At 48.3% G+C, this 25,852-nt stretch overlaps 1 protein-coding gene across 1 annotated transcript; it reads right to left on the reverse strand.

Annotated features, from left to right (window-relative positions):
• Positions 1–254: 254 nt before the first annotated feature.
• On the reverse strand, positions 255–24,958 carry OIT3 (oncoprotein induced transcript 3). Its single transcript, XM_078859412.1, has 10 exons — positions 24,907–24,958; positions 23,427–23,822; positions 21,150–21,269; positions 16,676–16,879; positions 14,592–14,714; positions 12,780–12,940; positions 12,343–12,450; positions 8,380–8,693; positions 4,046–4,145; positions 255–487 (listed from the first exon to the last, which is right to left on the reverse strand). The coding sequence occupies exons 1-10, from the start codon at positions 24,956–24,958 to the stop codon at positions 299–301; spliced, it is 1,767 nt and encodes a 588-aa protein (XP_078715538.1). The 3' UTR covers positions 255–298.
• Positions 24,959–25,852: the final 894 nt, after the last annotated feature.

The following is a 25,852-nucleotide window of genomic DNA, read 5'->3' on the forward strand; positions in this document are numbered from 1 at the left end:
AAGGAGTTAGGTCGTCATTGTTGAGTGGTCTGCCCATGAACAAGTGAGAGGTCTTCCCATGAACAGGCGAGCCAATGAGTTAGGTCGTCGTCGATGAGTGGTCTGCCCATGAACAAGTGAGAGGTCTTCCCATGAACAGGCGAGCCAAGGAGTTAGGTCGTCATCGATGAGTGGTCTGCCCATGAACAAGTGAGAGGTCTTCCCACGAACAGGCGAGCCAAGGAGTTAGGTCGTCGTCGATGAGTGGTCTTCCCATGAACAAGTGAGAGGTCTTCCCATGAACAGGCGAGCCAAGGAGTTAGGTCGTCGTCGATGAGTGCATGACGATGGGCCCCCCGGTGATCACGGGGATCCGCGGCCCGGCGAGGCGCGGCCTGGCACCACCGCCCTGCGCCGAGCGACGCATGCGGCGCATGCAGCCCTGGGAGCAGCGCGACGCGGCGTCGAACGCCTGGCACACGGTCACCTCGCAGTGCAGGAACACCTCCTGCAAACACACAGCCATCCCAGCAGATGTCACATCCGCGCGCTCGTGCGCTCGATCGCTCGCTCGCTCCCTTGGAGGGCGGCGGAGGCGGCGGTGGTTGTGGGGGGGGGGTGCCGCAAGTGTTGATCTCGTTCGCGAAATTAGCCAAGGAAGTAACCGGGGCCGGCCCACGCTGGAGGGACGATGTCGCTCAGCTGCTGGCGTGGGAACGCCTGGGAATTCACCGGGAAGAGCTGGAGTGTGTCGCCAGGGAAAAGGAGGTCTGGACCGCCCTGCTCATCTGTCTGCTGCCGCGACCCTCACCAGTGACAAGGGGACTGAGAAACGAACGAGAAACGAAGTAATCGTGTCAATCAAGTGGGGGTTTTGGGGGGGGCGGCCGGGGGGGCATTTTAGTCAACGATCGCTACGGGTGGATGCTGAAAAAGATCTCGGGCGTCATTGATGACGTTGACTGCTTACCCACAAAAGAGCTGAGCGTAACCGACTACGACGAGACAGAGTTGTGTAAATGAAGATGCGGGCAGGCCAAAGATAATTTAGAAACGTTATTGAAGAATGCAGTGAGCTGAGAAAAGGCAAACAAAAAAAATGTAATTCGATGCATATGCATAAAAAATAAGATTGTCTGACTTCACACTGATTGGTTGACCTAACACAATATTGGGCAGGACAATGTTGTTACCCTCCTAGTTTCGATGTGACTGTCGTGGGAAATCTGATGTCTTCAGAACGGCAAAAAAAAATCCCAGTGTTTTGTCGGTTTATTAATAATACACCAACGATGCATTAATCGTAGTTCTCCTCTTCCAGTATTATATTCGATAGCCCCGTTCCCACGATATTTCCTGGTGTTTTTGTATCTCGGAAGTGACAACTCGAACCACGAAGGGAGAATGAGGGTCACGTTATGTGGAAGACTGCATTCGAGGGTAAAGGCGCAGCGCTGAAATTGCTTCCTCACAGCACTGCCGGCAGAAGGGCTTCCACGAGAGAGAGAGAGAGAGCTCCCACCCCCTCCCGAGAGGGTATTGGCGCATTCCTCCAATGCTAACCAGATATTCTGGCAACAGTGCCGTGTTTCGATTTAAAGCTTTCGTGACTGCAGGGATTCATCTTCTTGGTTATTTCGGTAAAGTCACGTAGAAGGAAAATAATAAAATAATAAAAATAAAACATAATAAAATAATTCTCACGACGTTTCGGCCACAACGCAAGCAGCCGTCTTCAGGTGGAGAACAGGTCTGTCGAGAAGGCAGAGTCTGAATGGCACGCCCCAGGCTTGGAGCGACTATTTATGCTGGGATGGAGGGGCGAAGAGCGTCTTGACAAAATAATTTGCATATCAAGAGGAATTTATCATTTCCCATAAATATGCGTTGTGGCCGAAACGTCGTGAGAATTATTTTATTATATTTTTATTATTTTATTATTTTCCTTCTACGTGACTTTACCGAAAGAACCAAGAAGATGAGTGCCGTGTTTGTAACATAGTCTAAAACGTGGAAATGAAAGACAAAAAACACGCAAGACGAGAGAGAGAGAGAGGCAGCATGAACAAAGCACGCGTCCCAATGTTTGTACCGCAGAGGTGGCAACCCTCGTGCTCACGCATGCGTGTGAACCACCAACCCTCCCCCTCCATCGCCCCCGAAGAAGGGAAGGGGGAAGGGAGGGAGGGAGCTCGAGGCGGGTGGTGTGTGGGGGGGGGGCAGCTGAAAGGCAGTGGGAGATGCCGCTCAGCAGAAGCACCGCAGGGAGCATAAGCACGGGTCAATTTAATACAGCAGTGTCTCTTAGCAGTGGCGTTTTGTTCCTTCAACCTGTTTCACTTCGGTTCAACATCAAATCGCCAAAGCTTCGGCACGAAACGCATTTATTTGGCTCGCATTTTTCGTGTGCTTTTATTAACAACAACAACACATTTTACTGAGATTTATCTTTTTTTTCACTGAGGTTCATTTCTTTTGTCGCTATTAAAAGTCTACCACGCACTGCGTGGGGGGGGGAGGTTCGGTGGTTAAGTGGCAAAGCGTGTTGCGTGATGAAATCGCGGCGACACGAGTTGTATTCTCGGCCACGGCTAACATCCGTCGTGAGTGATATCAGAACCGGTTCAACCCATAGCCCCACCACCTTCACCAACCCACACTGACCCAGCGTGGTGCCGAATGGTCAAACAAAAAAATAGACAAAGATCCCCCGTGTACCCTGAACAGACTGTTGGGGCAAGTGCTGTTAGCGAGCAGCACCTATGAAGGCCGGCACGGCTGGTGAGGGGGTGGGTGGCCAGCGCCACGCCTCCCCAGTGGCGATGTTTACCACACACCGCATCAGGCACTTATCTGGGGCTAAACAAAACACCCCATGACCAACATGGCATTGATGGGGCGTTCATTGGTGGGGCGTTCATTGGTGGATTCACAATAGCTGGAATTGTCGTATTGTTGTGATGGTTGTTTTACAGGAAAATCTCACCGAGACTCAAGACTCTTTCAGAAGTTGTCACAGTCGGGGAGAATGATTGCTACGTGTAATCCCAATTCAGTAATTTGCAGTTATTTTGTTTCGCATTGGGATGTTTGGCCAATACCAGTTGTATTGTACGTTCTGGTTTTTGTTTTATTTTATCAAGCATTGGGAGGAAACCAAAGACTGCAGATGAAATCCAATGTAGAGCACAGGCAGAACATACAAACTTGACTAAAGAAAGATTCCCTTGTCAGGATCGAACCCAGTGGCTTCTTGCTGCGTTTCCACCGTCATGTAAGTTTTTATTCAATTATATTTATGCCATTATTAATTATTTAAATGTACACTATATTAAAATGCATTTGTCAAGTTCACTATGTTTCCCCTCCCAGTGACAGCTGTACCACCCATGACTAATTTACCTCACTGCAATAATTGCTGCATTACGAATGCCAGCAGGACTCCTTCAAAAATGAGACGTTGTACATCCCAATAGGATTCTTATTGTGTGGTGTTTTTTTTAAATGCCTCTGAAATACATGGGCATGCAGGAATAAAGAAAAAAAATCCTAATTATGTTACGAAATCCCTTTGCTTTTTTGAAGATCAGTGAAACGTGTTGTGTGTGTTTGTGGATGACATATGGCTTGAAATATTGGCGAATGGCTGAAATAGAACGCGTGGTAGGTGTGTTCTTGCTGGCTCATAATTACACGAGAGAGCTTCAATGTGCACGTGCCGTATTATTGAGGGACTACTCCTGTGTGATGTTATCTTGGTGCGTCGGGGACTGGTTTGTTGTTGACTTTGCTATCTTGCCCAAGCGTGATGAATTGGACTTGTGACACTAAATCATGCATTGTTTACTTATATTTTGTGACTTGCTTGCCATTCTCTCAGTTTTGCACTCCTATCCTGTTGGTGTTGTTGTTGTATCGTTGGCTGTTTGGTGACCTGCTCACCCACCCATACTGGACGTCTGTGGAAAAGAAGAGCTTCACGGCTCATCGGATTCTGAATAAAAGATTCCGATTCTGATGTAGTGATTGTAGAGGGACACCCCCCCCCCTCCCCCACGAGACTCACCATGTTCTCTTTGCCCAGGAATTTGAATACTTGCACCTGGTAATGCTTGCTCAGTAAGTTACTGGAAGGGAGGAGTCGGATGGTATTGTCCACGAGACACCTGTACAGCCACACAGCAAGGAGACAATTTGAACTTCAACAATTTGCCACAATTAACGATCAAGTAACAGATTGGGCTGGATTTAGAAATCTCTGTTGTGTGGTAATTATCGTCGTACACTACGGAGCAGCGCTGTGTGTGGTGTTGCACACTGATTATATTCGTCGGCTCACAAGCAATTAATTTTTTCCCCTTTAAAGGAACTGATAAAATCATGCATTATATTGCTTTTCTTCCCCCCCTCCATCCATTTAATGGGAGTATTTGTTTATTTATTTACCTTTTTATTTGCCTACACGCACACCCCTGTTTTCATTCCTCCAAACCAATCTAAAACTCCAATACTAATTTCCACCAAAAAGAACCGTTGCATCTATTTCAGAAATTTCGAACATGCAACAAATATATATCCAATGTATAATGCGTCACGTTCAATGCATAAGTAATAGTAATCTGACCTGGCCAAAGTCTAAAATTGTCATCGGCCAAAACAACATTTGTGATGCTGATATTATTATATTAAACGTACCGACAAACATCACGGTTGAGTACGTACAGTGTGAAAGAAAGTTCAACATACATACATGCATACTATCTGACAAGACATTCACATGAACAACCTTCAGTTTAGCTCAGCTTTCAGGTGACAGCGACTGACTAATGAATGTGAAAACTTTTAAATTAATGGAGGGATGACATGCCCCCTTTTCCATTTTAATCAATTACACGGTACTGATCATTCAGTAAAGATTCTCTGCCTTGTTTGATGGCACATTTGTAAAAAAAAAATTAAACCCACAACGACATCAAATAATTATTCCAGACTGCACTGCGAACTTGTTGAAGAGCAGACTGAGAATGAGTTGTCCCCAGTGGCATTCACAAACACTTCCTGAAAACTTGTTTTGGATGATGGCTGACCTTGAAAGAAGGTACGGCAGAAACATAGCTTAGAAAATATTATTTAGGCGTGGTTGTATCCACCTTCAATCCAGCTGTACGGTTGAAAGTTTTGGACACCACACACAAATTATAATTTGATTTAAAGCTTTCGTGACTGCAGGAATTTATATTCTCGGTTCTTTCGGTAAAGAACCAAAAATACTAATTATAATACTATGAGACCTCCTTTACCAGTGGCAAAATATAGTAATAGGTTTTTACCCTTTCAATTGGTACAAAAACTAACACCTTTATACAAGGCATGATGTTTGCAATAACCACAACACAAGCAGTCAAAATGCAAACAAAAAGAAACAACTCTGATGATAATAAAAAAGCGTACGCCTTTTGGCGTCATCTGGTCCAACACCAATGGAGACTAGGCTCTAAGAAAAGCTGTCTCGGGTGTGGACCAATCAACTTTAAGGACAGTGCATCTCATTATCATCATCAGAGTTGTTTATTTTTGTTTGCATTTTGACTGCTTGTGTTGTGGTTATTGCAAACATGATGCCTTGTATAAAGGTGTCAGTTTTGTACCAGTTGAAAGGGTAAAAACCTATTACTACAAATTATAATGTTCACGATACCTCCATTTGAGAGGACAGCAAGGTGCCAGTAGATGATGGTTCAGCAAATAGGTAATTGACCTTTTGACAACGTTCTTGTTTGTCATTCCCCGCATATGCGTGCAATTTCTCTGCATCTTCTACTGTAAATTTCCACACGTGTGCAAAAATACAACTTCACATTCAATTGAGGCTTTTTCTGAGTAAACGAAAGATCGTTTTAAATGAACAATTAGTGCCTCATGTCTTCTTGGTTCTTTCGGTAAAGTCACGTAGAATGGAAATAATAAAATAATAAAAATTAAACATAATAAAAGAATAATAAAATAACATTGTATAATTACATTATATAATATTTATATATTTTTATTTTATTATTTCCATTCTACGTGACTTTACCGAAAGAACTAAGAAGATGAATCCCTGCAGTCACGAAAGCTTTAAATTGAAATTTGCCTCAAATGTATTACATTATATCCCAACAGTAAGTATGCAATGTGACATTATTTCTATTTTTCCTGAGATGTTCTTCACGTGTGGAACACCACTGCATCCCTCTCATGTTTAAAAATCATTCCTTCCCAGTTAATTTTTTGTTCATGGGGATTGTATTTGTTTTATGCTCATTATGAATACGCTTTTCTACTTTACACCATACCCATGTTAAAAGCTGGATAAAAGTCAGAATATGTATTTCTTCATTAAGTATAAACTTATTATACTTTATTCCCAACTGCTGAATGTTTAATTTCGATTTGAGCAATCGATGTGTGATTTCAACTGTTCAAATATTTAACGCGTTGCTTCGTGGGCAAGGTGTCTCCCTTTAAGAAAAAAATAAGTATAACCCGTAAAAACAAAGTTTTTCACTATAAATCCTTTATATGCGTGGCAGCAAACTTAATATAAAGGATTTAAAAATATATTCGCCTGTGGAGGACGCGGGGATCGATCCTGCGACCTTTGGCATGGGAAGCAAGGGCGCTACCAACTGCGCTACTCCGCCACGGCCTGTGGAGGGGTTACGCTCTGGGCTCTTATACTGTGAATGAGTTCTATTTGAATATATGTAAAATACATTTTTTTGGCCTAAAAAGTGTAAAATTTTGGGAATTTTTTTTCACGAACAATAATTGTCTGGCACAACGAGTCTGTGTGGAAAATGTCAGCTCGATTGGATCACGGGAAGTGGGTTAAAAAACGACCGAAAGATTTGCACGGTCCTAAGCAAGCACGCAAGCAAGCAAGCAAGCACGCAAGCAAGCAAGCACGCGAACTTAATATAAATGATTTAAAAACAGACGTCTCAAGACGCTCGCATCGCGTTTCAATAAACCTCGGTGTATCTGCGTATTCCGCAATCGAATTTAATATTCCACATTTTAGGATTTTAGATTTTTTTAGGATATTTGAGGACAAGCCTGGAAATGTTTTCACACTTTCGGATCATTTCGAGTTTGCAATTAATTTGACGTGCCTTCGTGCGAACAAAAGTTCGGCCACCCGATGCCACGTGACGCCACCTGGTGGTAAAAACGCGGACGTATGCAAGTACGGTGTGTTTGTTGAACTTCTTTAACACCGTACGTAGCCAACCAGTGCTAATCAAGAGGTGCGAGACGCGATGTCATGAGAGCGACATCACTTCGTTCCCGACGTAACATTTTGCAGATCAATCCCCGAAACGAATAAATGGTTTGAACAAACCTTAAAAATTCACACAAGAATTTAGTTTTTGTTCAGATTTCTAAAATCGTGAACGTACGCCTAGTTTCTCGGGATCTGTTTACGTGGCTGCCTTTCTGCTCGTCTGTGGTTCCTTTGCACCTTCTCTTCTCTGGACGAGAGTGAGCGAATAACACTGCGCGGTGCCTTTGCAAGTTGACATCCTCATTATTGTTTAGGGCTCGAGTCCTCGAGTGATCGGTGTTTCCCCAAGTGGTCCACACATCGTTTGCCTTCGTGCTTTTCGTCTCGTACCTGTCTTGTGATGTTAATTTGTTTGGGGCGGCGGGGGAGGGGGGTTACGGTATTTGTGTGGTGGGTTAAAATATCCTGCGTTTTGAGATGAAATTTTCACGAATGCCGCCACGTAGTTTATTTATGCGATTTGGAGTCGGCTAGGCCACGATTGGGCAAATGCATTGCCCACTTTTCACCCAGGCAATCGGAGAGCACAGACTTGGGTATTTCTTAACTTATCACTGAAACGACAAACAATTACGTATATCGAAGTATGCGCAAGTTAACAAAACACATATACTATTAAGAACAAGAATCACAGGGGTTTGTTTTACTTCAAATCTTGTCAATGATTATCATGCTGTCTGGGGCACTCATTCGAGCATCCGACCAAATTTAAAACAAAGTTCAAACCAGCTATCTCCAAGAGGAAAAAAAGATTGCAATTTTAATTGAGTGCTTGAACGCCATCTATCTGTGTGTGGAGTGCAATAGGTAAACTATCAGGATGATTATAATTGATGTGTAGGGCATATAGAACCGAGAATGTTTGTATGTTGAACTTCTTTCACAGCGTACATAGCCAACCGTGTTAATTGGAGATGCGGTGGATTAGTCCAACAAACTAAACACAAAAAGGAGCTTTAAAGAAAAGAATTTCAAACCCAAATTTAAAAGCGCACAGCTCCAGCGGCTTCCCAATATCCGCAAGAAGAGCGTTCCAGACGGCCGCTGGTGGTGAGCGCAGCCAAGTTCATTACCCGTCTCGGATGAGGAAGTACTTGACGAGGTGGTTGCCGTTCTGCCCGGGCGTCGCGTAGCAGCGCTCCACGAGCACCTCGAGTCCGTCGAGACGCGTCGTAGGCGCCAGGCCGAAGTAGAGCGGCTGGTGCAGCTTCACGACCAGGGGCATCTCGCCGGGCCCCACGGGCGCCTCGAAGCTCGGCTCGCGGTACAGCAGCAGGGCGAAGGGGAAGTGGCCCTGGCTGTGACCCCAAAGCCTCGGGATGGGGTTGCCCGGCTTGGGCAGGAAGCCCTGGGAGAGGAGCTCGTGGCGGGGGAACTCGCAGAACACCTGGGGGGGGGGGGGGGGGGTGAAGCAGATCCAACGTCGGCATCGTGATCGATCCGCTGCTGGATGAAGGCCTCTTAAACCCTTTTGATCGTTCTTCAGGCTGCTGAGTGTGGGTTGACGAGGACTGGCGTTCGTTATTATCGTCGCTGGATGAAGGCCTCGCCAGGCCATCGCGATATCCCATGATCCTGCGGTGTATAATAATAATCAACATCACAGCTCGCTGTACATGAGCTGATTTCACGGCTCCATCTCCCTGTTGGGCCACCCTCTCGCCGCCGTCATTCTCGACCCATTGGCAACCATCCCCCCTTTGAGCTACGACGTGTTCTGCCTAAACCCAACCACTTTTCTGCGCGTGTTTAACGATGCCTCTCTTGATGTGCGCGTGTTCCGCGCATTTTCCTCGCCGCTTCTCAACGTAATTCCAAGCTGTGCGTCTGTCCCGCGCTCGTTTGCGCCACGCAGATGCCGGTTCTCCGTAACCCTCCATGCTTCTTTACCCGCAATAATCGCCCCGCATGACGCTGAAGTGTATTTCACCCCGCGGTACGGAGGGAGTACGCCGACTCTCTTGGTGTTATCAAAAGGCCTTCGTGAAGTCTCTGAGTGTTCTCATCATCCCACTCTGGGTGTTCTCCCACACGCCGTATATTGTTAAAAAGAAAAGTGTGGCCAAATGCCACGAGCGAGATTGTCCTGAAAAAAAAATCTGGTCCTAAGACTCGGCCAGGCAATCCACGTATAAACTAAAAAAAATACATTTGAGAATCTTGACTTTGCCCTACTTTCTGTTTCTAAATCTTGAAATCATGCCTGTCCATAACTTACATCATCTCCACTGACTCTTGTTTTGGATGAGATGAATAATGGCACACCAGCCATGCTAATGAAATAGCACGGAGAGCATCGCCCGTCAAATACTCCCAATTTCCCCATACGTTCCACCCAACATACAATAACGGTGTGCAGACCAAATCACCGCCTTTGCATCTATTATAGCTTTTGCTACCAGTTGCCTTTACCCCCAAAAGACCGGCGGCTGATTGCAGATGCCATATTTTACATTTTATCCAGGTTTCACCTCCTGGTCCCAACAGACCAAAAGTGCTGAATTTGATCAGAGAATAGATCTCGCATGAACCTCGTGACACTCCTAAGGTCAGAATGGGCCACATCCATCAGGCCCTCCTCCGCCTCGGCTCGCTTTGCGACTTGCCTTGCGAGAGAGAGAGAGGGGGGCATGGTTCTGCATTTTGTTGGTAGATGCAATATTTTAAGCGTTTGGGAACTGGAGCATGGCCATGGATAAGGTGAAGGCGCAGCCCTGCAATTGCCCGCTCGTGCCACCGCTGGCAGAAGGAAGGGCCTCCACTGGAGGAAGCTCCGTGCAAGCCCTCTGGGGAAGGCGTCAGCCACGTCTTCTAGACTGGCCAGGCGCCCTTGGAGGAGGTGGGATTATACTCTTAGGTTTTTTCGGTACAGTCACGTAGGTAAAAAATAAAATTAATAAAAGTAATAATGGAAATAAAATAATAAATCACGACGTTTCGGAGGCAACACAAGTCTCCGTCATCAGGTGGGACCGTCGTGATTTATTATTTTATTTTATTTCCATTATTACTTTTATTAACTTTTAATTTTATTTTTTACCTACGTGACTTTACCATAAAAAACCTAAGAGTATGAATCCTTGCAGTCACGAAAGCTTCGAATCTAGAGGTGGGATTACTCACACTTTGTAACAACCGGACAAAACCCAGCCGATGGACTTAATGAGATGTAACCGTTCATCGGGGAATAACAGACGCTTGCTCATACGTTCAACTGCTCCTGTGGCAGGTAGCACTGGATTGCAAGTCAACTGTGCTCACCGTTACACCACGACAGCTGGAGTGCCCAACGCATGTAAAAGCACATCACTTATTTACATAATTATCGTTTCAGAAACATTTGCTGTGCTGCCCAATTGCTATACAAGGTGGGTATCTCATGCACGTTATTGATTCGTGGCCACATTATTTACCAACTCCACATTCAAATAATAACATTAGAGCCGGGCTCTCCGTTTATCTCAGTAATTGATCACTCTATCGATTATATTATCGGTTCAATTACGCATCTTATCGGATAACAAAATAATAGTTGGGGAGAAAATGTCTCCCTGATGTGCCCACGTGTGCCGCTGGATGGGCGTGGCTTGTAGGGGGTTTCCCACCTTCGGGGGGGCAGGATGTCAGGGTGACCACAGCAAAAATAGTCGATTTAAATTTTTGGTTAATTAATCGACTAATATGACGACTCATCCAAGCTCTACGCTAGATTATAGGTTTTGCACCACTGCTCCCATCTATGGACTGGCCAGTTGCTTCTTTTCCTCCAAATGAAAGTGGAAAATATAACCGAAAAAAAAGGCATGACAAAAAATAGGTACAAATAGAGTCGTAAATGAAGAAGAGGGAAACGGATTCTCCGCCACATTCAAAATACGATGATCCTCAGCGTCGCAAATCGAGTGCTGTTTAAACCTCGGCACGTGCGCGACCATGTGCAGCTGCGTACATTTAAATTGGGGACGACTCCCTCCACACGTAATGCACCTGGCCTCCTGCTTACGAGGAAGACGCGAAATCTATTTTTTATCAATTCGGCAATTGTTCCGTGGAATAATGTGATTAACGAAGATTTACTGCACCGCAGTTGTTTTCCTTCATCGATTCGTGGAAGTTTTCATTAATTGGAAAGCCATTCAGATTTACTGCTTTCATTGCGATGTTACACTTGTGTAAAATCAGCAAAGCGCTATTCCAGTTTTTCTTTTACATGATGTGATCCTTAATTAAATATTTTATTTCTAGGACACTATTTTTTTCCAGGGGTGTTACTTAACTTCGCGACTGGGGTACCAATCAATCAGAAATCAAATCGAAAAATGCAACTTTGAATAGTGCATCGTGTACAGCTCGCCGAGATGAGTCGATTGCCACATCGCCGACCATCAACAGACTACAAATGACTGCATCGCGGACATTATGCGAGAGCCGTGGTACTATCTATGGTACCCCGGGGTACCGCCATAAGCTTCATATATAGACTTTTACTAAGTGGGTTTCGGCAAGACATGTCCCTAAAACGGATGATGGACAATAACAGATTTGCAGCCAAGGAATTGAAATCGCCCACGAGTACGCCCACTGAGGAGATGGAGCGACAAAATCGCTGCGTGCGCAGTTGCTGGGTGTATTGTCGCATCGGAAGGTTGCAATGTTGTGGCGGCGACTTTGGGGGAGGCAATTCATCCAGCAGCGGATTGCCCACGGCCGCGTGTAATATCGACGCAGGCACGCTCGCACGCGCTGCGACGTGCAATGTCTTCGTAGAAATCTGTACAGCCTTGGCCTCAATGTCACGATGTCTTGAGCTGGCACCGAGCCAGGCTCTACATAAAGCATATTACATCGATTTCTCCTTGCACATTACTTCTAATGGGATCTTTGGACTGAAACCAAAGATACTGTACGCGTTAGCAAGGCCAGCACGAGGAAGTGTTTATGTGTTGACCGTGCGGGTCATGTTTCTATATGAACCGAAAGAAAACAAGCGGAGGTAAGCGAAGGAAAAGTAAAGAGATGTTCGGCCTGATACGTGCCTGAATAAGAAGCTTGCTGGTGCGGATGATCATATCGCCGTTGCTTCCAGGACCTTGCTTGGGAAGTCCCGTCAGGACATTGCTTGCAATAATCTTATCTGCTGTGACCTGCCGTGGGGGTGTGTGTGTGTGTGCGCGCATTTCCAGGCCACACATTTGTACACATTGCAGAGATAAGTTACGGAATGCTTTTGCTCTTGCCGGCGCACAGTATAGCAACTTCCATCGCACACGCACAAAAAACACAACCGTCATAAGAGCCTCAACGCTGTTAATTCAACAACCAATCCCATGCCTGCCAAAAGAAACATCGATTTGTATGCGGAAACGTCCCCGCGACACAGAGGAAACGATCCCGGCGAGTTGTTATCTTTCGCGAAGCATTTCCACCGCCGTGCGCGGGCTGGGTTGGTGCTATCGATCCGAGGCGGTGTTACCTCCAATGTTGTGCCGCACGTCTTGAGGCCAAAGTGCACGTTGACGTGGGTCCCGTTGGAGACGCCCTTGCAGGAGGCGTTGGCCAGGAAGAGCTCCAGTCCTCGCACCTGGTCCTTTGGCACGGCCACATCAATCGCGTCGGGGCTGCATCTCACGGGAACTGCAAAAAAAGACATTTCTCACACGTACATACGTACACGTTTTCACAACACACACCAGACACCAGACACAAATATCCCCCGGGTATTTTGCACAGGCTGCTGGGACAAGTTTTTTTTTTTAGCAAACACCGGCGTAGATAACGGGGACATGGTGTGGCTAGAACCACCGCCTTTGTCTCACCGGTGCCAATGTTTACGCACTGCACCAGGTACTCCTTTATGGCCGAGTCGGCTTCGAATGTGCGGGACCAGTCCGGATTTTTCCTCAGTGACGTTGATGGTGAGAGGGAATCGAACTCGGTTGGTCAAGGTTCGTAGCGCAGTGCTGTAAGCGCTGCGCCACCGCTCATGTTACACAGACGCACGCTGTTAACCAACGCTGCCCCATGTAATGATTTGCAGGGGGAGAAATGCTATTTAAAAATTCAAGTTCCAACTAAATTCGGCAATTTATGATAATTTATGTTGTTTAAAGTATTAAATTACTCTGCTCCGATTATTTTACATCATCAATGCAGTTACACATTGCTTAATTGCTCCCAAAGGATCTCGCCTTTCCTTCAAAAGTCATTTAGGACCGGCTTCCGAAAATGTTTTCTGAGTCACAGCGCATGGCAGTGCTACGAATGGCGATTAAGTAAGGCCTGGTTCAACATTGGGTGCGTGCAATGTGTAATAAGAGAACCACCATCTGGTAAAAATGGGTTTGGAAATGGGTGATAAAAATTTGCAGTGCGATTTCACTAATGCGTGCGACACGATAAATAATTAAGTGGAAGCATGATTATTAAATTATTAATATGACAATTAACTTGATATTTTACAGCTCAATCTAATTTAAAGGGTAAAACAAAACTGTGACCAGACAGTGAAGGGCTGTGCGTTTCCAGAGCGATTTAATAATCTTTTTTTTTTGCCACCCCTAACATTCGTTGCGGATTTTTTTTTTTGGGCGTCATACAAATGGCCCATTTGTGCAAACTGCTTCTCGAGAAACGGAGCAATCTCACGTCTCCAAAAGTGTCGACAAATCGCGCATTAGCAAGTCGGAGCACGCGTACCCAGTGGTAGTGGCGGCACGTTCGGGGGGGGGGGTGGGCCCTAAGCGGACATTATGTTTGGGAGCCGCCCCCTTCAATTCCCTAACATCCGAGCGAGATGACGGAACAGATGCGGTGCAAGAGACTCGGATGTCGTGAGAAAAGACAAACGCAGATTCGAAATGGAGATGCGGTGAGATGAGACGAAGAGAGATGTGGGGAAAGACAGAGTTGCAGAAACAAATGGGGATAAGAAAGAGACGAATCGCCTCTCACGTTGATTGTCTTCGAACGTGAATTACTATCTCGCGTCCATTAGGGGGCATTCAATTCGAGCCGATATTTGGACGCGCAGCTCTTTTGTCACGAATGCGCCGGGGTCACCGAGCTGGTCACCACCTGGTGGCACCCACGATTTCGCGTCGGTGGCCCACGGCCGGGCGGGTGGTCAGCCGGCCAGCGTCACCGCCACCACCGCCACCACCGCCACCGCCACCACCGCCACCACCGCCACCAACACCACCGCCACCACCGCCACCACCGCCACCGCCACCGCCGCCACCGCCACCACCGCCACCGCCACCACCGCCACCACTGCCACGGCTCCTACCCTGGCAGGTGCGGTTGTCTTCGGCCAGAAGGAGCCCACGGGGGCATTCGCAGCGGTGGGAGCTCTCGGCGGCCACGCACAGGTGGCTGCAGCCTCCGTTGTTCGTCTCGCACAGGGTCATTTCTGAGAGGGAAAATAAAACAAAGCGAGACGTCACTGGCAAACAACGTTGATCTGTTTGCAGTGGGATGCCACCCGCCCTGGTACCCCCTCCCCCCCCCCTCCAGTCCTGGAAGATCGTTGCCGGTAGGAGATCCTTGCTGGTATACTCTTAGGTTTTTTTCGGTAAAGTCACGTAGGTAAAAATAAATCATAGAAATAATAGAAATAATATTATAAATAAAAATTCTAAATCACGACGTTTCGGAGGCAACACAAGTCTCCATCATCAGGTGGGACCGTCACAGCCAGATTTACTGTATCAAGTGAGTAAATCTAGCTGTGACGGTATCCAGTGAGTAAATCTAGATGTGACGGTCCCACCTGATGATGGAGACTTGTGTTGCCTCCGAAACGTCGTGATTTATTATTTTTATTTTTATTATTATTTCTATTATTTTTATTATTTATTTTTACCTACGTGACTTTACCGAAAAAACCTAAGAGTATGAATTCTTGCAGTCACGAAAGCTTCAAATCTAGAATCCTTGCTGGTATCTCGTTGTCGACCCATTAAAAGTGATGGCTTTTCTCGCTTGCGTCGTAATAATGATGATGATGATAATATATTAATAAAAATGCGTAACGAAAGATGATACGTTTACGTGTAGTGTTCCACTCACGTGGTATTGTGAAATATTATTGTTACTTTATCTGTACCTCCAAAGGAAGCAACCCAATAATTTGTAGTTCAAATAAAAATTCAGGACCCGGTGTGTTGGCAGCAATGCAGATATCGTCGTGGACAAAATCTATTTACCAGTTTTTACAAACGCTGCCTTGGATTCCGATTAAGGTCACACCATTTAGGAGGTGAACGGTTTGTCTTATGGTTCTTGTTTTGGGCAAAAAAAGAAGCAAGAGATACTCTGGAGCGTGAATTCCACGTGGAAAATAAAGTTGGTGAAGTTACTCGCACGTGAAAAGTAATTGCCAGCTCGCATGCAGCAGATATTAAATAACACATCTTTAAAAATTATACACGAATTAAAAATGTGAAAGGTGCAGCGGAATAAATTATTCATACGTTTTAAATTAAACGGTGCGATGTTTATGGATGGAAACGTTCGATTCGAGCGATACGTTACATTTACGAAGAGTTTTCATATGCGAAAGTTTTTTTGTGGGTGTCATTTGTATTTGTCATTTATACAAGTTAAACAAATGCGGGATCAAAGATTTTGACCGCATTGCCAACAGTGGGGATTTGTGGCGTTCAGTTTGAATTCGCCACTCGGTTGAAGGGCTTAAAGGCCAGCGTCATTGTAACAGATCGTGTTAGGCGTGGAGCGGTGGCAGTAAGTGACAATCCCGTTGTATCGAGACGGAGTCCCACGTTTGCGGTACATATTGCCGATTTAAAAAAAAGGACGAGAGAGTGCACCAGTGTGGATTGCGATGAGAGAGACGGGGGGGGGGGAGGTGGGTGGGGGTGTTGTTAGCACGTTGGCTGATTGTGTTTGGCAGCAAGCGTTTGAAATGCAAACCCCGTTGTATCTAGACAAGCCCACGTTTGCAGTAGCACATCCTGCCAATTCAAGAAAAGGACGAGAGAGTGCACCAGTGTGGATTGCGATGAGAGAGACGGGGGGGAGGTGGGTGGGGGTGTTGTTAGCACGTTGGCTGATTGTGTTTGGCAGCAAGCGTTTGAAATGCAAACCCCGTTGTATCTAGACAAGCCCACGTTTGCAGTAGCACATCCTGCCAATTCAAGAAAAGGACGAGAGGGTGCACCAGTGTGGAATCCGGTAAACGGCAGCAGCAGCGGCACTCCCTGCCAACAAAACCCCGAGAAAAAGAAGAAGAATTTTTTTTTTTTGCGCAATGCGCACTTAAAAAAAAAAGAAACTGGGTCACGCGAGGACATGACTGGTACGCCTTAATTAAGTCATGTATTATTTAATTTAAATTATACCACTCCGTACGTTCTGCCCGCATCTCCGGGAGCTCGCGCGAGACGTGCCGTGGGATCCCGCCGGTGCGGCCCACGGCCCTCTGTCCCTCACCCAGACAGGAGTGGCCGTCAGGGGACAGCACCTGACCCACGGGGCACTCGCATCTGAAGGAGGCGCGCAGATTGACGCACATCTCGGCGCAGCCTCCGTTCGCCTCCTCGCACTCGTTCACGTCTGCCAACGAAACGCGCGTACAGTCGCAAGACAAGGGCAGAGTCGAATGCATTTCACGCAAAACGCCACCCACCGCCCTGTAATATTTATGAGACCCGCGGTTTTACTTCTGGTGGTGGTGATGGAGGTGGGGGGGGAGGGCAAGCAAAACAAAGAGGGAGGAGGAGGGGGGGGGCTAGTGCGGATTTATTCCCCGCCCACACACGCTGCAGATATTGACCCAATTGCTTTCTTTGCACTTTCATATATATTGAGTATTGCACTGTCATGCTTTATTTATTCCCCTCCGAGCGGCAGCATGCCATAAGCCGTTTTAGCAATACATCACAAGTGAGCGCACGTAACGCGCCACGGTGCGTGCGCGTGCACCCCCCCCACCCCCCCAACAAGACCACAACCCCTCGCCGTGGCTCCCACGCACAGCTTCGCTCTTGCATAGATTTGTGATTTTTTTTTGGGGTGTTCTCTCTTCTAAAAACATAATCAAGAGCGGAGAGGGAGGAGGGGGGTGGGTGTGAATCTGTTTTTCGCGTTCCATACGACAACGCAGTCCCGACGAACACGTGGCGAACGTGAAATGGCCCTCGGCCTCAAGCTATCACGAGGGGTGGCTGAGCGCAATGGATTCCCCTCCCTCTCTCGACACGACGTCTCCTGCGTTGCCAATAATTGGCCACTTGCGTGGCAGGATTACGTTTACTCAGCCCTTTGACAATTGACTGCTGGATGAAGGTCCCCCACCCCCACACTCCCCATCTCTGCGCTGTGTCGGTCAGGGTGTTTGTCTTGAGCATACTTCACTGCGCTGGTCAGTGTACAGTTTGATGCCCCGGCACCGGATTCAGACTATCAGCCACCGCCGCGGATGTTTTCCGTGGCCAGGAATCAAACGCAGGTCGCCAGGTTTCATGACACGCAGGACATGAACCCACTGTGCCACCGCTCTGCTCCCGACAAGGCATGCTGTGCTTGGAAGTCAGTGGTCTTGCTTTCCGCCTGCCTTTAGCGCTCTTCGTGTATTGTTTTCAGGTTTGACCCGCGTGTCGTTCGGCGTGATCTCCGACGTTTTGCTCGGCTCCCACGTGCCCGAGAAGCTTCCTCGGGGAATGGAATTGATCAGCGCACGGAGCGAAACGTGGAGGGGATCGATAAGGGGGTAAACCATTGCGCCCGAAACAAAACACGCGGTCGCACAACACGAAAATGTAAAATAAATACAATCTGAGAGAGCCATAACGGCACAACCGCGAAAACCTACGCGCGCCGAGCCAAACGCCTCCCTTGCCGGGCACACACAGAGAGACCCAAGGCGCTGTCCAATGATCGCCGCGGCTCCGTGACACTGAAGTTTTATTTTTGTGCAACCGCACGCGCCGAGCGTCCGAGCCCGTTTCACGGAGCGCAACGGTTACATCCCCCCCCACACCCCCCCCCCCCATGCACACGCAATCCATCGGCTCTTTAAACACGGACATCTTATTAGCGTCGTTGCATCTCTTCCCTTGCAGCGCAGCAGGACTTTGGAGAAGATTACGCCCACGCGCCCTCCACCAAAGCTGCCGTGGCCAGGTGCGATGTCATTATTGCTGGTGCAGCTGTCATGACCACACCAATTGTGGAACGGGATGCCAGATAAGCCTGCGTTGGGGGTAACGGTGACGAGCAGGATCCATTCAGAATCTCTTGCAACGCTTAATAGGATTGCGACACTGATAATCATACAGCATCGATTGTAAGACTCTGAGCTGGTGGGGGTTTTTTTTTTTAACCCGTGAGACTTTAAAGAGGTAATATCACGCGACCGATCTGCTTTCTTTTGTAGTTTCAGGACACGAACAGCTGTAAACGCTATATCATCTCTTGAAGCTGCGGCACGGAGACTATTTATTGGAGGGAGTGCACTCCCGGCTCCTAGCAGCTGTTTGTACCGTCGAGAGCCTGGCTTTCCAGGTGGTCTCCAGTTGATAGTTACTTGATTTAAAACATCCCTCTAGACTTCCACTGCGGTGTTATCATTGCCATCGCGGGTTGCAATATGTTACATCTGCTTTATTGCGACGACAAGAGACTTAAAAATAATATATATATATTCCACGAACCTCAATGATACCGAGATGTTCAACGGGACAAATCACGCGAAACAATGTGTGCGGCAGGGTGATGCATTGTCGCAACGATAAAACTTGCAGCCAGAATTCCAGCAGGCCCTGGGTTCGATTCCCATCGTGGGCAACTATCTGTGCGGGGATTGTACCGTATAGTATCCCCCCCCCCCCCTATGCGTGGGGTTTCCTCCGAATTCTCCGTTTCACCTGCCACAGCTGAAACAAAACAAACAGCGTGCCTAGCTTCGTTGACCAAACGTCCCAGCGTTGAAAATTTACTTGCGAATTGCCCCAATTGGAATTACTGCGGAAACTCGAGATATTTACCGGGTAAGTTGGAATAACATCGAAAACGATTGGCGAGGCTGTTTGCGAAAACCACTTCGTGTTGGGTGAGTCTGTCTGCCGCGTCTCGTTTGCAGTCAACACGCTGCAAATATTACAAAAAAAACGCCCGTGAAAAACACTCGCAAACACTTTTAACAGAATATTGCAGCGCATAGGCTCGAAATCCCAGTTGCCTGGACCCACTGGAGTCCGAGTAGCCAGTTAAATGAACACATTAACTTGATTTCTTACTAACCACTGGTTTATACGACTTCAGATTGAAATCACACGAACAAAATCACTTGTGATTGTTTTATATAAACACCATATAGATATAAAACCAGCCCGAGCGTGCTATGTCTACCAATCAAAATAAGCACACCAGCGTGTTACAGGCTGCCATTAATTTCAGCTTGACAGCAGATGGGATGCTTTGGTAATTCTAGCCGGGGAAGAATACAGCACAGCTGGAGGAATCAAATCATCAATCCGGCAAAGCCGCCACCTTTCTTGTCGAGGGTTGCTCTCCAAGGCGAAAGCAAAAGGCAACGTCGCTAACCCAAGCGATTTGACGTAATTGAGTTTCAAACGTCGCCACGTATCGCCACGGTTTTTAGAACGTCTCCTTCGTGACCACCGTCCCTCTCGTTCCCGCTTATTTGGTCTCGTCTCTCGTTTGCGCCGTTGAAATGAAAACAAATATTTACACACAAATAAAAATTATTCTTCGTAACATTCGTGAACGCTTTGCATAAATTAGCAATAGCCGATTCCTTACCCACTTCGATGCATGCATCTTGAGCACAATCATATTTTATTTTGTTTAGAAGTGACAGCACATAAAGTGCAGTAACGACCGTTTGCTTTTACGCGCTGCCCATCTCTGCTTCCCACAACCCCGCCTCACAGCCTAGAACAACAAACCTGTTGTAGAACTCACCCACCCAAGTACGAATCTTGAGCGCAAGCCATCCATCTTAATCGCTCAATCATTCAGTGCCTACCAATGGCGACCGCCCGCAACTAATGTCACCCGGGAAATGCGCCCGATCTCATCAAATCTCAGGAATCGAGCCCGCGAGGCGCGTTGGGTGGATCGATCACCGAAGCACAACAGGTCCGGGCAGCAGAGGGCAGTGCAGAAAAAAAAAACACGTAAACCGTGGCTACGAGAATTTCAATTTGCTGCTCCCCGGCTTCATCAATGCGCACCGACCGGCAGAGCGAAGTCCGGTCACACTAACCCCGGCGGTCCACAACAGCGTGTGGGAGTGGAAGAGTCTCTAGTCCCGCGGGGAATTGTCACAACGGACTCAAGGCCACGGAACAGACTACAGCGGTGGACACAACGACGCAGCACTCGCTCCACCTTCTCTCGTCCGCACGAGAGAGCCGTGCCTAAAGTGGACGGGCTCGGTACCAAGCGCACCGTCATCTTCAGGTGACACCGAAGACAACAACAACAACAACAACGAAAACATCCCCCGTGTAGCCTGAATAGACTTTTGGGGCAAGTGCTTTGAGCGAGCAGCGATGAAGATCGCAACGACACACGATGTTAGTGGGTGGCCAGCACCACGCCTTTGACTTTGCAGTGCTGATGTTTACACATCGCACCAGGTACTCATTTGGGGCTGAGTCGACCTAGGGGAGCTCCAGGACGGCTTCAGATAACCGTCACTGGTGTTTGCCGTGAGCTGGAATCGAACTCGGTTCGCCGAGTTCGTAGCGCAGCGTAGTGCTAACCGTCACAATACCAGTCACCATCACGTGACACCACACACACTACACACACACTACACACCACACACACACACCACACACGCCACACCACACACCCATGCAGGTGTTGCCGTCCTCTGCAAGCAGCATGCCATGGCCGCAGCGGCAGCTGGGAGGTTGGGCGCAGTCTTCCCCCTGGCAGGAGGAGCTCTCTCTCTCGCACGGCTCGTAGAAGTCTGTGGGGAGAGCAGCGAAGGGCACTGCACTCAGTCGACCACGGCGCGTCTGTCCACCAACGAGCTAATTTGTACAGAATGTACAGGGTGACCCGTTTATGGATACCCCGGCGAAAGTAATGAGAGAGAGAAATTACGGAGAAAAACTACGATTTTTTTATTTCTTAAAGCCTCTGCCACGTCTCTCCCACGAAGCTCATTGGACTTGGCAAATCGTTTCGCACTATCCTCTGTAGCATAGGACACGGAGGAGGCGATCGCTTTCACAATATTAAGTCGCCCGTTGAGAAGAAAGAGGATCATGAGAAAACAGGAGGGCAGCTATAAATTGATCACCCTCTCGGAGGTGCTGTCATTGTGGATTGCGGCTAATATGATGATCGCAAATAAAGAGATAATGGTCCGTGCCAAGAAGTAAGGATAGAACGGCATTTTAGTCGTGGCTTTCATTCCGAACATCTTGTAACCGCTGAACTGACTACGTGGTTTGTGTGCTCTTCCTGGACAGCTCTTGCCGATAACCTCAGGCTGCCAAAGAGAATTTCGTTAACAGGCCACACTGCCGATGAGAACAAGAGCGTTAAACGCGGTTCAGGGTTGTCTCACGTAAAATAAATGCCGGTAGTTTACAGCGGTCTGGCATGCTCGTGGTCTGGCGGTGAATGAAATGTGACGTTACCTTTACGTGTTGACACAGACCATTGTTTATATCGTTATTTATTTACGAACATGCTAAGATTAGCTTCAGTCTGTGCTGCATCAAATGCGTAGATGCACGCAGCCTTCGGTCGGCATCATAAAACTAAAGACTGAGAAATTGCAGGATTTGTCTTCTTGGTTCTTCTGGTAAAGTCACGTAGAATGGAAATAATAAAATAATAAAAATAAAACATAATAAAATAATTCTTACGAGGTTTCGGCCACAACGCAAGTAGCCGACTTTACCGAAAGAACCAAGAAGATGAATCCCTGCAGTCACGAAAGCTTTAAATCGAAAATTGCAGGATTTATTTCACGCGATGACGTGCCAATCGCCTTGTCAAATGTTTTCTGTCCCTCTGCTTAGAAAGGTAGGGCAGTTTTTTGTTACGAAACCCAATACATTTACGAGGTATGTGGTAATTACACGTAATTTAAACTTACGAGCCAATATTATTGTGCAAAACTGCCTGTTCATCTCCTCTGTGGAAGACAGATGCGGTATATTTGTTGTGGTCTTGTGCTGCGGAGTTCTTGTGTGCAATGGTCTCTTTAAACTATGAATCATAATAATAAAAAGCTAACACTTTGCAAAACATTTATTTAGCCTGAGTTTAAGGTGACGCTGTGTTCATGTAGTGCAAATTGGGTAAATGAGATGACTATTTTGGAATTGCAGCTTTACGAACGTCAGACGACTTACCACTGATATTACAAATGTGGACTTTAGATCAGAATGCATCATCAATCATCGTATTATGTTTCATTCCACAGCTGAGCCTCGCTGCGTAGTCTCACAATATACATCTCTGTTTAACCGTGCACCATTCACAGTCGATGGAGCTGCCGTGTTGCATTGGCATGACCCTGATGCGCTTTGGGCGCGATGTCCAAAGTGCATTACTACAATTCAGTAGCACTACAAAGCTCCCAGCAAATTGGAGCGAAAGTAAGATAAACTTTTTTTTTTACCAGGTAAGGCCCATTTGCGCCATATAGCTCTTTTTCGAGAAGCGACCTGGCCTCAAATGACAGCTCGCCGACGTGGCTTGTCACCATGTGGGCATTTTTAGCAGCCAAAGACTCTGAACGCGCATTGTTTCCAAATGTGGAGGGAAAACCCGCAGGAGAACGCGGAGGAAAATCCACGCGACCACCATGAGAGAGAGAGAGAGACACGCAAACTTAAAATATCCAGCACGCGTCAGGGTCGGCATCGAACCCACAACCTCCTGCACACCAGGCGAGGTAGTTAACATCTCCTAGCCACCGTCGGACAACACGCAGTAAACAACACTGAGAGCACAGTAAGAGGGTGAAACATTCCCCCCGCGAGTCACCGCACACACACACACGCACACACACACGCACACACACGCACACACACACACGCGCGCGCGTGCCACCGGTCGCCGCACCAATTCGCCCCGCGAGAAGCCCGCCCGGGGGGCAACTTACGTCCGCAGTAGACGTGGTAGCACACGGGCGGGCGCGGCAGGCGGTACACGTAGTAGCCACCGGAGCACGCCTTCACGTCCACCGTCGACTGCCACATGCAGCAGTTGTCGCGGAAGGCGGCGCAGGCGGGCAAGCTCACGACGCCGTCCAGAAGGCGCGGGTGCGTGCCGTTGAGCCAGACGGGCGCGTGCGTGCCGCAGTGGTTCTCGTCGACGCAAAACGTGGGCATCACGTCGCCCGCCAGCCCGGTGAAGCGGTACCACTCGCCCGCCATGTCCCGGTCGCACGCCGGCTTGCCGTTGCTGCCGTTGATGGCGAACTCGGTGTTGCGCCACTCCTCGCTGAGGCTGATGTACGAGGTGCACGGGTCCAGGTCCGCGTACAGCACTCGGTCGTCTCGGGTGGGCAGGTTACAGGTGTGGAGTGGAGAGGGCGGGCGGGGGATTAACAGAAAAAGAGAACGGTTAAGGTGCAGCCCGCTGCGATTGCTCGCAGCGGATTTATTTTGTCCGGCCGTCGAACGGAGGCGGTGACCCCGCGTCGCGCGGCGCTTTCAGGAGCGCTTTTCTGCGGCCGTCTGGAACGTTCTCACCATCCGAAATCAGGAAGCCACTGGAGCTGTGACCTTTCGAGTTCTAGTTTGAAAACAAATTTCTTTACAAATGCTTTTTGTCCTTAATTTGTCGTCCTTCACCCGCGCCTCCTATGCGAAAGAAGTTAAATGTACATGCCCACGCCACTGATGGCAGAGGGGCATCAGCGAGAGGGAAGCTGTAGAGGGCCTCTCCAGAGCATATTGGGCCTCCTCTCTCACGCTGGCCAAACATCTTGGATGAGGTTGGAGTACCCACATGATTTCCCACGGCACGCCACATGTGGTCTACTCAGTTAAACTGGCTTGGGTAGAAAGCGGCAGGGGGGATTTCAAAAATTTCCGCCACAAATTCAGTTTGCCGCGCCAGGAGATTGATCGAGCCGGCGACCACTGCATTGCATCTGCAGCGTGATAACCATAGCACCACGGACAGCATCGCTGAGATTATAGGGGAGAAAATGTCAAACACAATAGTCGAGTGCGGTACACAATCTCCAGTTGCCCTGATTCTCTTGCTCTCGCCGCTCGACAAACAGTTTTATTTCACTCTGCGAGTTAAATTTCATTTCAGCATCAACACTTAAAGTGTTGATAAAAAAACATATGTCACGACTCGTGTCAAATGAGGTTAAATGAAAAGTGAGATGAATACCAGGGCCCAATGAAAATGCTTTGAACCTTTTGCATTTGACCCGCAGATTAATTGGATGCATTGTAACGGCATCCAAATGCAATGTTATGCCCATTAAAATGTGCACCACTTTTATTTGTATTACCATTCAGTCTCCTGAATTTCCATTCATTTACAGAAAGTCAAACTGAAATAGTTTTTTGTTTACAAAGCACAGTTAACAAACAGGCACGCGCTTACTAATTACCGCTTACCAAAAGCCCGAGACGTCGTCAGAATCGCGAACACCAACAGAGCGGCAAACATTGTCGTCGCTTCGTTTGCCTCCAGTCGAATATGAGTTTGTCCCTTTCGGATTGTGATCGTTGTGGCATGAGAACGCGCCTGCTGTGTGTGTATATATAGTTGACGTGTGTGTCTGTTTGTTATTAATCACTGGTTTATAGAGGCGGGGCTCCCAGGGTGTGGGGGGTGGCGGTGGAAGTGGATTGATGAGGCCTGGAGTGGCAGCACCGAAGGTGACGGCTGTAGGGTGCGAGGGGTGGGGGTGTGTGGGGTGCGGGTGTAGGGTGGGGTGTGTGGGGTGGGGGTGTAGGGTGGGGGTGTGTGGGGTGGGGGTGTAGGGTGGGGGTGTGGGGTGGGGGTGTGGGGTGGGGGTGTGGGGTGGGGTGGGGGTGTGGGGTGTGGGGTGCGGTGGGGGTGTGGTTGTGGGGGTGTGGGGTGGAGGTGCGAGGGGTGGGGGTGTGTGGGGTGGGGTGGGGGTGTGGGGTGGGGTGGGGGTGTGGGGTGGGGGTTCGAGGGGTGGGGGGTGTTGGGTGGGGGTGTAGGGTGGGGGGTGTTGGGTGTGGGTGTGGGGTGTGTGGGGTGAGGGTGTAGGTGTTGGGTGTGGTGGGGGTGTGGGGTGCGAGGGGTGTGGGGTGGGGGGTGTTGGGTGGGGGTGTAGGGTGGGGTGGGGGTGTAGGGTGGGGGTGTCGGGTGGGGGGTGGGGGTGTAGGGTAGGAGTGTAGGGTGGGAGTGTAGGGTGGGGGTTTGGGGTGTTGGGTGGGGCGTGTGGGGTGGGGGTGTTGGGTGGGGGGTTGGGGTGTGGGGTAGGAGTGTAGGGTGGGGGTGTAGGGTGGGGTTGTTGGGTGGGGTGTGTTGGGGGTGGTGGGTGGTGTTGGGTGGGGGGTTAAGGGTGTGGGGGGTGTGGGGTGTTGGGTG

The sequence above is a fragment of the Lampetra fluviatilis genome, chromosome 9, assembly GCF_964198595.1.
Source record: "Lampetra fluviatilis chromosome 9, kcLamFluv1.1, whole genome shotgun sequence".
NCBI classification, from domain to species: Eukaryota; Metazoa; Chordata; class Hyperoartia; order Petromyzontiformes; family Petromyzontidae; genus Lampetra; species Lampetra fluviatilis.